This window comes from Oreochromis niloticus, linkage group LG3 (assembly GCF_001858045.2).
Source record: "Oreochromis niloticus isolate F11D_XX linkage group LG3, O_niloticus_UMD_NMBU, whole genome shotgun sequence".
NCBI classification, from domain to species: domain Eukaryota; kingdom Metazoa; phylum Chordata; class Actinopteri; order Cichliformes; family Cichlidae; genus Oreochromis; species Oreochromis niloticus.
Genome location: NC_031967.2, coordinates 23806978 through 23820080, shown reverse-complemented (window position 1 = coordinate 23820080; position 13103 = coordinate 23806978). Strand labels below are relative to the sequence as shown.

The 13103-nt window shown below is 41.1% G+C and overlaps 1 protein-coding gene across 2 annotated transcripts in view; it reads left to right on the top strand.

The window, feature by feature from the left end:
- The window catches only part of gal3st3 (galactose-3-O-sulfotransferase 3), a 44812-nt gene extending 36808 nt beyond the window's left edge, over positions 1–8004 (top strand). For both annotated transcript variants that reach the window (XM_005453168.4, XM_019356895.2), the window contains exon 3: positions 1712–8004. In XM_005453168.4, coding sequence (XP_005453225.1) covers positions 1712–3038 — 1327 coding nt within the window. In that variant the 3' untranslated portion in view covers positions 3039–8004. The remainder of the gene's footprint in view (positions 1–1711) is intronic.
- Positions 8005–13103: the final 5099 nt, after the last annotated feature.

The following is a 13103-nucleotide window of genomic DNA, read 5'->3' as shown; positions in this document are numbered from 1 at the left end:
CATTTTAAATGAACTCAGATGCAGTTGAAGTGCAGACTTTCACCTTCATTCCTAAAGCATTTCTTTTGACATAATCTCTTCATTTCAGCGCGTCACAAGTAATTGGACAAGTTAAATAGCTAAAAATAAGATGCTCATTTCTAATACCTGGTTGAAAGCCCTTTGATGGCAATGACAGTTTTGAACTCATGGACATCACTAAATGCTTGGTTTCCTCCTTTTTAATGCTCTGCCAGGCCTTTACTGCAGTCTTTCAGTTGCTATTTGCTTGTGGGCCTTTATGTCCAAGTTTAGTCTTCAACAAGTGAAGATCAGGGTTAAGATCAGGTGACTGACTTGGCCATTCAATAATATTCTACTTCATCCACATCATCAATAAATATTAGTGCCCAGTGCTACTGGCAGGCATGCATGCCCAAGCCATCACACTCCCTCTGCCACGTTTTGCAGAAGATGTGCTATGCTTTGGAGCTGTTCCATGTCTTCTCCATACTTTTTTCTTGCCATTATTCTGGTAGATGTTGATCTTGGTTTCATCTGTCCAAAGAATGTTTTATCCAGAAATGTGCTGGCTTTTTTTTTTTTTAGATGTTTTTAAAAAAAAAAGCAAAGTCCAATCTAGCCTTTCTATTCTTGGGGCTTATGAGTGACTTGCATCCTCCTTTCTCTTCAAACCATGGAAATGATTCTGCGATCATCCACCATGCTGTCTTCCGTGGACGTCCAGCTCTTTTTGCATTGCTGAGTTCACCAGTGCTTTCTTTCTTGTTTTGAATATACCAAACCGTAGACTTTGCCACTCCTAATATTGCAGCACTTTCGCGGAAAGGCTTTTTTCTGCTTTAACAGCTTAAGGATAGCTTGTTTCACCTGCATGAAGAGCTCCTTTGACTGCATGTTGTCAGTTCACAGCAAAATCTTCCAAATGCAAGCACCACACCTTAAATCAACTGTAGGCCTTTTATCTGCTTAATTGATAATGATATAACAAAGGAATTGCCCACACGTACTGATGAAATAGCCTTTGAGTTAATTGTCCAATTATTTTTGGTCCCTTTAAAAAGAGGGTGACACATGTTAAGGAGCTGAAACTTCTACCCTTCATTAATTTGAATGTGGATACCCTCAAATAAAACCTGGGAGTCTACACATTATGTCCACGTTCATTATATAACTAGAAATAAAATATGTGTCGGCAAACAGGTAAAAAACAAACAAACTTGTGTCTGTGTACAAATATATATGGACTATATGCAAGTATGTATATAGTATGAACATTTTTACTTCTTCATTAAAAATTGATAAACATCTGCCACCAAGATCCTTTGACAGAGTTCATGATAAAAATAAGAATAATTCTGCCAATACAAATTTATGTACACGATACTTTGAAAAGTAATAGTTCATATTATCATCTGTATGTTCCATGAATGTCAGTCCACTATACAATAAAAACAGACACACTGTCCTCTCCTCTCACGGGTTCAATATCCTTCTACCTTTCCTGTTTCTCCCTTCAGTCCCATTTATGTTTACTATTTTTGCCTTCCTGTCATGCTGCCTCTGTTCTGTACAACACATTAGTCTCTTCCATTATCTGTCCACAGTGTGCAGTTTTTCCTCCAATGTCACAGTTTTATCCAGAACAGCTGCTCTTTGTACTGTTTAAGCTAAAGCGGCTTTTAATAAATTGTTGTTTTTTTGCCACCAGGACCATGGAAGCCTTCCACCTTGGTTGTCCAGCCCTGCGCTCTCACCCTTACTCCGGCCTGAAGCCTAAGCACAGTAATGTGGTTTTCCTGAAAACCCACAAAACAGCCAGCAGCACCATGCAGAACCTGCTGTTCCGCTTTGCAGAGCGCAACAACCTGACGGTGGCGTTACCCATACAGGCCTGCAGTCACCAGTTCTGCTACCCGCGATCCTTCACAACTCACTCTGTGCATCAGCACACGCTACCGCCAAACATCGTCACCAACCACATGCGCTTCAATAAGGCTGAGCTGAAACGATTGATGCCAAACGATACGATATATGTCACGATCCTGAGAGAGCCCGGCTCCATGTTTGAGTCCTTGTTCAGTTACTATAACCAGTACTGTCAGAGTTTCAAGAGGGTCCCTAATGGTTCACTGGAAGCTTTCTTAGATGAACCCTGGCGCTACTACAAACCAGAGGAGAACTACTCCATGTATGCACGTAACACCTTGACCTACGACTTGGGCGGAGACAAAGATCGCCCAGCGAAAGATGTCTCTTATGCAAAAGCTTTTGTGGCAGAGGTGGAGCGAGTGTTCTCCCTGGTGATGATCTCTGAGTACTTTGATGAATCTCTGGTTCTACTTCGACACCTCCTTTCCTGGGATCTGGAAGACATTTTGTATGTTAAGCTCAACATGCGGACCCCAAGTTCCAAGCAGGGCCTGACCGATGATCTTCGCAAAAAGATCCGTGCTTGGAATTCCTTAGATGCCCAGCTCTTTGATCACTTTAACGCCTCACTGTGGCGCCAAATCTCTGCTGTAGGTCCAGCCTGTGTGGCGAGGGAGGTGCGCCTCCTTCGTGAGACCCAGGAGAAGCTGATGAAAAGGTGTTTCGGTGAAGGCATGCCGCTTGTCCGTTCAGCTGCTGAAATCAAAAACAAGGAGCTCCGCCCCTGGCAGCCTAGTGGCAAAGTCGACATAGTCGGTTACGACCTCCCTGCAAATATTAGCCAAAGCTTCTCGAACCAGGATCAGGAGCTCTGCCTCAGGCTCATCATGCCGGAAGTCCAGTACACAAAGATGCTCCTACGTTCCCAGTTACTGCGGTACCGTCTGACCAGTCAGGGTCGGGCTCAGCAGCAGTCACACTCCTTCCAGCAGCCCGTACGCACAAGCCTGCTTAGACATCCCGCCCACCGCAGCCAGCCACCAGTGCCTGCTGCTGCAACCCCTGCCTCAGGAACTGGAACCAACTCAAAGACTGCAGTTGGACAACAAAGCAAGGGACAAAACCCTCACAAACCCAGTCCTCATAGGCTGGAAAACTCCTCATAGACTTGAAAATAATCCGAGTGCCCAACAGACTGCATTGTTTAACTCATCATGACCCATGAGACTATGACTGTTGGGTGGTGTGGGGTTTTGGGGAATAAGGCTATCCTTGGGAAAATGTCTGGGTTTATCTTGAATTAGCGTATCCCCTCTTCCTTCTATGTGTGTTTGGTTTGACATGAAAATAAATTAGGAAAAAGGGGATTGGAAATACTTGGACTTGAATTTTACTCTATCTCCTTTCCGATCCATCAGACGGTATCAGGGTGGGAAGGCACAAAAGCTGGAGGAACGCTGCGAGGGAAGTTTAACCCAGCTGCACGCCTCTGCAGCCCTGACTACCGTGAGGGTTTCAGGTGAAAGTGGTTCTTTGAAGGAAATCTGTTTCATGCGACTGGGACTCAATAGAGAAGTGGCGATATCGGGTCTATTGTGCAGCACAGAGTGCGCTTTGTGTGTATCACACTGGGATAGTATCATGTTACTTGTGTTTGTTCTCTGTTTCTCAAGTTCTCATTCGCTCTCTCTCTCTCCTAACATATGCCACTTAAAGTCCTTGAGGAGACATAATGACATAAAGGGATCGGCTGTCAGGCCTCCGAAGAGCCTCCTAAGAGGCCAGACAGACACTGAGATCAACTCACAACCGTTAATGTGACAGCACAAAACAACTCTTCCTTTTTTTGGGGGACCTTTTTTTTTCTTACTGACTCTAGAGTTGAAATCAGTGAAGGGACGGGGGATAAAAAGGCCAGAGAGATGGAGACCTTATCCTGAGGGTAAGCCTAAAAACTGCTGGATACTCAATTTGGCCATCCATTAACACTACAAGTCCCGCAGAGACTGAGCACACGTACGAAGCCTGTGTCTCGTCAGCTTTTTGACCTCCCTTTCTTCCTTCTAAGGTCCTTCTCGGCATTCACCACCCTGTCATTACTGCTGTTACCCTCTGGTCAGGCTCTCCATCCACCAAGAAGCACTAACATGTTTTTTTCTCCAACCCCCCGTACTCCATCGAACAGCCAGGCAAGCTCACAGCTCACCTCGTGGAGACTCTGTTAAGGTGATGCTTCTGGATGTGCGGATTTACTTTAAAGCTTGGGCGTTATTGCAATAAGATCTCCAGGCCCTTCGCCCTGAATATGAAAGGCATGGATTTAATAACCTACCAGCAACCCTGTGCCGCATATACAATAATAATGACACACATCGGCACAAATAAAAACATCAAACTCCTTGACGGGACAAAGACTTGAAGCCTGTGGATTGTGGCGCTTGAATATTTAATCCTCTCCTCTCATGGCCCGCCTATGGCCCGGGTTCTAGGGTTACATGGCTGTACGTTGTCATTAAGGACATGTTCGACCAGGTGAAAGCTGCTCATTCTGAACCCTGAAGCACAGAAGGACGAAGGGAGAGCGTTAACGCACGATCCTTAAAGCCTCTTAAGGCAGCTGGGCCGACTGGGGTCTTAAAGAGTCTTCATTTATCTCAGCTGTGATCCATTTTTAATGCTTTCTGCTCATATTTAATGTGTCATTTATGTTCTTTTATTACTCTGGTGATCAGTGGGGTGCTGCTGAGGAAGTGAAGGAACAATATAGTTGTGTGAGAGTACGTGTTTGAGCCAAGAAACGTCTCGTTCGGCTCATGTTGGGGTTTTTTTTTCTTTCTGTGGCCTGCAAGATTTATTAAACTATGTATTATTTATGATTGGGACTTAAAGAGTCCCATTACTGTATTTTTAACTGGTATTTTTCATGAATCACTGGATGAAAACTGCTTTTCCATCGATTTGGTGGTTCGTGGTGTGCGGGGCTTACCACTTCAGGCAGCAGAGATGGAACAAGGCATGTGGAAACGGTTTAAAATATTAATTCTGTACATGTTATACATAATGCAGAACTACAACAAACTGCACATCGAACCTACTTTAGTGGCTTCAGAATTAATCTCCCATTCAGCAGAGCTAAGTACTTAACTACACTACGTGTTTGTGGTTTGAGTGTGTCAAACCACAGGTAACAATAATAATAAAATAGACACACACAGCTGCTGCTCTGACAGGAATAAAAAGCAATGAAGCCATCAGGCAACAGACGCGAGGAGAGGATGCACAGTTTTATGACGTACCTGTGAGAATCCGAATGTGTGCAATGCATGATAGTTTTTATTTATTAGACATGTGAAATGTCTTCAGATATGTGTAAAAACCTCTTCAGGTTACATGCACTGTAAAACCTGGGTAAACATGAAGAAGGCTGTGGTTTTGTATTTTCTTGCTCCCATGAAAAGACCAAGACCAGCAATATGTAAATTGGTCTGCCAACTTCCTGCTGTGAAAGCACACCACAAGTCCCTAAAGGAGGCTCACGCATGTAGTACTGAGCAAAAGTCTTGAGTCACCCTTTATTTCTTTATATGTTGTTAGAAAAATGGGAAATAGGTACGACTACTTATTGAAACATATGTATTCAAACATGGTAATGCAGTGCGTACAATTGTAATGAGCTTGAAAGTCAGTCTTGGTAGGACCACCTTTATTCTTCAGCACAGTCTAAACTCTCTTAGGCAGCTTTCTTGTTATTGTTTTAAGTAGTCTTCAGGAATAGTTCTCCAGGCTTCTTGAAGGACATTCAAAAATCTTCTTTGGATGTTTGCTGCCTTTGTTGATCCCACGCTGCTTCAATAATGTTGAGGTCTGGGCTCCACGAGTGATTGTTTTTAATTGTTGGTTTTTCAAATGGTGGATCAAAATGCGACGGTGCTTTTCTGTGTTCGTAATTTTCAGCTTTGAGAAGATCCCCAGTGCCACTGGCTGTAATGCAGCTCCCAACCATGAAAGAGCCTCCACCGTGTTTTACAGATACCAGAACTGCTGCCACTGATTTTCAGTCTTGTGTAGTTTGACATACCTCAACCATCTATCCACTGAGACCAGTTCTGATGAGGCTTCAGTGAACATTAGCCGGATCAGCTGAAGGTCCAGATCCATCTCTCAGGTCCTGTGTCAGGTCTTTGCTGGATTCATTTCTGTTTCTTAATGACATCATCTTCAGATACTGTTCATCTGTTGTAGATAGCTGTCTTTGCCCTGACACGCCTTTGCTTCTCAATTTGTTCAGACACAATACATTAAAACTGATCAGCTTCAAGCACAGGAGTGAAAAGCAGCAATTGTCCAAAGAAAAACTTTGAAAGAGCCTCAGAAAGCCTGGAGAATTATTGCTCTTGCATCGTTTTAAAGCTATAGGAAAGAATGAAAAGAGATTAGGATTGGCTCAAAACTTTTGCACAGCACTGTATAGTAGTGCAGTTTGACTCGGTGAGTGTGTTGCAGATATTTTTGGACAACAAAGGCACTGGAGACATCAAACTTGAAGAAGATTGATTATATGTCCTAAGATCGATGTGTTGTTGGCTTTTGTTTTGTCACAAGCTTTTTCAGTAACATACAGAGTATCAGCAGCCTCATCCTTTACCAAAGCAGGGCTTCTCAAAATCTTAGGGTCCTGGGACTCCTTACAGAGGAGAATATTTTCCAAACATCCACCTCCAATCCTAACACTGGGTTAGTTAATTTGGATTAAGCATTAGTTAAAAACTCGATACTTGGCTAATAAATCCAGCTTTGCAGCAGCAAGAACGCTTTGATTCTATGAGTTTCTACTGGTACAAAGTAAAGGACAATATATAGCTAATAGCAAAAATTTATCTATTTAGCAATTCCTAACTTGCTAAAATGTTATTATTCTGGACCTCTAAGGCGTCCTCAGATCCTACTCTGAGAACCACGGCTGTAAAGGAGCTGGCAGCTGATGCTGACTTTCTTCATTTTCCCCCAAACAAACAAGAAACATGACTGTGAATGCAACAATTGCTTAAAGCACATGTGAATCTGCTAATATTAAACAAATGATAGATTATCAAAAAAAAAATTGCATTAATATGATTTTAAATCTAGACCAAAAAAAAAAAAAAAACTGAATGAAAAACGTTATTTTATGTATTTATTTATTGAAGTGAACCATGTTTGTTTTTCATGGAAAAAAAACCTGGTGTTAGATTTGATCTGACCGATAAAGACTTTGGAAGGACGACAGTTTGGAATGAAAAAAAATTAATTATCCTCATTTTTTTTTTTTCAGTTAAACTGTACAGTTATACATATTTTTGCAATTTAGAACACTTTGGGTCTCCCCAGAGGTTTCTGATAGTCGAATGTATTCTTTTTTCTTTTATGTGAACTTTCAACTTATGTTTGCATCCATTAAATAAATAAATAAACGCGGGCATCTGCAAACGCTCTACTTCAGATTTCCCTATCTGACTGGGATTTGGATGAAGTACGTGTCTGTTTCCTGTCGACCGTTCATTTGAGAACCTGCCTCCGAGTGGCTGTAAGCGCTCTTTTGATTGTACAAGACGTTTGTCAGAGTGTTTCACTAATGGTCCTGCTGTCATGTCTAAAGTGTCGACTATTCTTTCTTGGGTTATGCCAGAGGGGCTGTGAAAATGGTACGCTAAAAAACAAAACAAAAACAAAAAAACCTCATCATCTCCACATTAGCCGGCCCCTCTTTTCTTGTGAGGGAGAAATGTGAAGCTGCTTTAAAAAAAACCAAAAAAACAACAACTGGAAAATGGAAGCTTTGTGGGATCAGAGCATTTTTTTGTGTACCTGCTGAGCTTTTATGTGTCACGGGGAAGTAAACATGAACTGCATTGTTGTCCACTGTCCTCTTTGATGTGCACATTATGTTTTGGGTTTTTTTTCTGTGAACTGAGAAGAATGAGAGAGTTTGGGATTTTTTTTGTAATTTTATTTTATTCTGTGAATACTTGGAAGATTTTGGGTGGGTGATACAGCTCTGAAGAAATGGCTAGTGACAATCAGAGCTAGGGGCCCCAAAGCTTTGTAATGATGGTTGATGAGAGGGATGAATAAAGTTTGAATGATTTCAATTCATCTGCGAGTGAGTGTCTTTTGACTCTGTTGCTTTTTCGGTGAGATTTATTCAGATATGCGGACACTTGAATTATTCTGGCTATCACGGCAACACACACACACACTCTTCATCAGCGGTGAAACATAACACACGGCAACAGTCGCTCAATTAAGATTCAGATACTAAACGGTTTCTATTTCCCTGAAGACTGAAACCAGACTTTTCAGGCTGCAATCAGTCTTTGGAAATTACCTCCATTTAGCACGCCCGCCTAAATGAATGAACAAATTGCTTCTCAGAGGGACAAAAACAAAATGCAGAGCGGCGTGTGTTTGATATGACTGTGATTGAAGCAATCACCATGCTGTGTCCCCCTCCGCCGGCCTGTCATTATGGCCTGCTGTTGCCATGGCGGTGCCTGCTAAGAGGTGGCCCTCCGGAGTCTCGCCGCCTCTCTCGGTTTTTTTCTCTAACACGGCGGCAGCCTTTCTGTTTGTTTCTCTATCATAACCTGCCATAACCTGGCCGCCAACCATGCGCATAATTACAGTGATTATGCTAACTGTAATAATAATAACATAGAATGAAATGACCACAGGAGAAATATATTTCCTTCATCGCTCCATCCACTTTCTTCTAAAGCAAACTTACTGTCAGAGGATGTGCAGTGAGGGCCTTTAACAGCTGTAAACAGCTGCTTAACAAATGCTCGGCTCTCTTTATGTGTCAGATGTATTTATGCCTGAGCAGCTGGGGTCCCTGATGCGTGAAATTCACTTCAGCTTATATAAATGACTCTATTAATTGAGAATGTACCCTAATGTATTTGGCGGATTGTTTCATTACCTCTGCCAAGGAGGTTGTGTTTTTGGTAGCGTGTCAGTCTGTAAACACAGTAGCTCGAAACGTTTTGAAGTAATTCTGATAAAACTTTGTAGGGGTCAGGTTAATCATCCATTAAAATATCAACTTCATGATTTATTGATTGAAAATTACAAAAATCCTTATAACTAAGGTATTATGTTTCTTAAATGTGTATTGTCAACATATAGAAATGACTTGTAATATAGTAGGATAAAATATTCAATTCAGTTCAGTTTTATTTATATAGAACACAACAACAGTTGCCTCAAGATGCTTTATATTGTAAGGTAGACCCTACAATAATACATACAGAGAAAAATCCAACAATCATATGACCCCCTATGAGCAAGCACTTTGGCGACAGTGGGAAGGAAAAACTCCCTTTTAACAGGAAGAAACTTCTAGCAGAACCAGGCTCAGGGAGGGGGCCATCTGCTGGGACCAGCTGGGGTGAGAGAAGGAAGACAGGATAAAGACATGCTGTGGAAGAGAGACAGAGATCAAAATATGCTTAAAATATGACACATTTGATCTCTGACCTCACCTTCAAGATCAAATTTGTCGTATTTTTGCTATACAGAACTAAATGCTAGTGTTTGTCTTATAAGCATCCAAGGAATGATATATGTGGATTAAATATCACGTTACTTTGGACCTCTGACGTCTTCTTCAAGGTCAAATAAGACCAAACTTTGATAAAAATGTCTCTTATATTTAAAACTGTGCTTAAAGCTCTTTGAATTGACAACATTTAGGAAATGATACCCGTATGTGGGGATTCTAAATATCACTTTATAGTTAACATCCAAATATCACGTCACATTTGACATCTGTCTTTCTTTCAAGTTGACCCCAAAACGTGTTTTATCTTTAAAGACAGACAATGAGCTGCCTAGTTAGTTAGAAATGCACTGTAGTATAATATTATATAATAAGCTAAGTAAGTTATTCATGTCCAGCTATATTTACAACTTAATACCTATTATCCATTACCAGCTGCTACAAAATGTTTATATGCAACATACAGTGTAATACTATTGCCTTAAAAGGAAATAGTGAGCTGCCACGGAGGAGGTTTGTGCTCTCGGAGTGCTTCCTGTTAGTTACTGACTATTTTATGTTAACATTTTAATTTTGAGTTTATTAGCGTTTGGCGCCATACTGCTGGACGTCTGCTATAAAGTATTATTTACAATGTACAATTAGGTCTATAATTTGTTGCACAAAGATACTTTTATGTCACTTTTACAGTTTTGCCTCTGCACACCGCCGCAGTGTTTTTTGAATCACACGTTCAAGATGTGACTGATGTGCAGACTTTTAACTTAAATAAAAAAAGATGGATTTTTAAACTTTGGATGAGGTCGTCAGTGACTGCAACCTCTAGTCGCTGCTTGTTTGCGTGTCTCAGCTTTTAGTTTTGTGTTTAATAACTGAACGGTTGTCCTTTAGTGAAGCGTACAGGAGCAACCAGTCCTGGGTAGACGAAATATTCAAAATATGGAGGGAGAAAAAAAAAAAACAAGATAAGAATTAAACTGTCTGAAGACATGCCAGAGATAAAAAGAACAAGCTCAGATTAGTGTCTCTGATATGTCAACATGTTCACATTCATGTCATGGTGGTGTATTGGTAGCAGCTTGTGTTGGTACAGTGGTGCATGTGCGATATTTACGCAAGCAGTAGAAGGATGAACAGAAACAGCAATAGCAACAAGTTTAAAGGTATTTGATGATGTAAGCAGAGTACGAAAATCTGCTTCACTAGAATAACTTTGTATGAGTCATAGTTAAAAAAGTATACACGTCTCCTAGGCTCACCTTTTATGCAGCATCTCAATCTATTCACATCTTAAAATCAGTTTTAACTCTTGTGTGTTTTAAGGTCTCCTTCCTTTAGAATCCATTATCCTGACTGGCTGAAACCAGTGGCAGCACACAGTGCATAACACAATTTCTTATATTTGATTTTGTGATTTAAAATCATTGTGGAGGTGTACAAAGGCAAAATTCAACTCAATTTTATTTATTTAGAACCAAATTGCAACAGCAGTTGTCTAAAGGCCGTTATATTGTGAGGTAAAGACTCTACAATCATACAGAGAAAACTCCAACAATCAGACAACCCCCTATGAGCAAGCACTTGGCGACTGTGGGAAGGAAAAATTCCATTTTAACAGGAAAAAACCTTCAGCAGAACCAGGCTCAGTGAGGACTAGCCATCTGTTGGACATGTGAGTAAAGTATACAGGACAAAGACACACTGTGGAAGAGAACCAGAGATGAATAATGGCTAATGATTAAATGCAGGCAAGTGTATAAACACAGTGATACGGTACAATGAGGTCTTTAAGATAAGATGGGTTTTGATTATTCAGGAGCTTGTATGTGAGGAGCAGGATTTTAAGTTCAATTCTGGATTTAACAGGGAGCCAATGCGCTGTCTATTTCTAGTCTCTTTTAAAACTACTAAAAAAAAAAAACCCAATCAATTTGTCCAACAAATTATGGACCTAACTGTCAGGCATTTTAAATCTGGGCGGCACAAGATACCTGCTCAGAGCCACAGGAGAATGTGACAGCAGTGTGTGACATAAGTGGACTAGAGTGGGGCCACAATCGAATGCACCTGCCTGTAATTAGTCCAACCTTAGCACAGCCGCTGCCTTCACAGCATATGTGAAACTCACCTGCACACACACACACACACACACACACTTTCAAATCAGTGCCAACTGCTCACTGCAAATGTGGAGGTGAATTAGTGTGCAGATTATACAAGCCCACCAAATTACACCCCCACCGATTACTGCTTAAGGCTATGAATGTCAATTCAGGAAACTTACAAAGACTCAGACTTTGCTCTCTTCTACATTATGAAAGATCAGCCTCACAGAGTGACTGGCAGGATTTTTGTTTCACATTTTCTCAATAATAATGATTAAACCCGTGTTAGTGCACCTCCATATCATGCATTACGTAAATGAGATGCTTGTATAGACAGGATTGTCAACATGTCAGTCTGCGGTTTTTGTTGACCTCAATGAGATCAATGAGTTACCACAGAGGTACTAAATTACTACACAAGGTTAAGGTTAATATTTACTTTGAAAAGACTATTCAAGCTATATTATTAATTTGTCAGCTATGTTGGTGTTGTCATGGAGACCAGCAATGTATCTTCCAACTACTAGCTTAAAGTTACTGCTAGCTGACCACTGTGTAGCCAAGATGGTAACTACTGGAGGTTAAGAGCATATGACCGGTTCAAAGGCTGGAACATTGAGTAGTTACCCCATTAACCGAGAAAGGATTAACAAGATTTATTAAACCCAATAATAAACCAGATATATTGTATCCAGACACACAAGTTGCTTTCATCTTGAATTAAGCAGCTGAATAACATAAGAAGCAGTCTACATGCCTAGGTGTTTAAATCTACCCACCTGAGACCATGGAAGTGATCTGAACACCTGAATTCAATGATTTGGATGGGTGAGTGAATAATGTGTAGCTGTATGTGTGTGTAAGTCTGTATCAGTGGTGTGAAACAGTGCGTGGATGGGTAGTCAAGTTTATGGTGTGTGTAAATAAAAACAACCAAATGGGGTGCCAAGACATGGATGACTGTCACAGGAGGAAAGTAGGACAGCAGTCGGGATCTAATCCATGGAAGGCAGGATTTAAATAGTCCTGCCGAACACTGGCCAAGATTTCTGCCTTTCCTGCAATCTCCACATGGAAAACTCCTGCAACTCAACACACAGAGCACTACTCAAGAAACCTTAGGGCCATAACATGTAGCAGGACTAATAAGATGTGCGCCATAAACTAATTAAACCAAGCTAAGCGCAGCTACATAATATGAGTTAGCACACCCGTATACATGTGTGCAATATGCATGTAAAACAGCCTACTCTATTTCAGTGCTTATTCTTCAACATGACAAACTGTGGATACATACGAGTGAAGAACGACATTTGAAATGCCTACAGAGTGTTACATTCATTAATTATTGACCAGAGCTGTACTGTGGGGTGGATGGTTGATGTGTCTGTCCGTCCTGCTCTATATGAACGCGGGCAAAGAGCCAATGTAAACCCTTGATGCATCTACAAACGGCAAATAGGAGTGTCAGAGAGAGTAATAGAGCAGGAAATAAAAAGGATCCTCATCAGAGCGATCAGGCTTCATATACTCACAAGATCACATTTAACCCCACAGTAACAAATACAGCTGTGTGCTGTGCATCATGC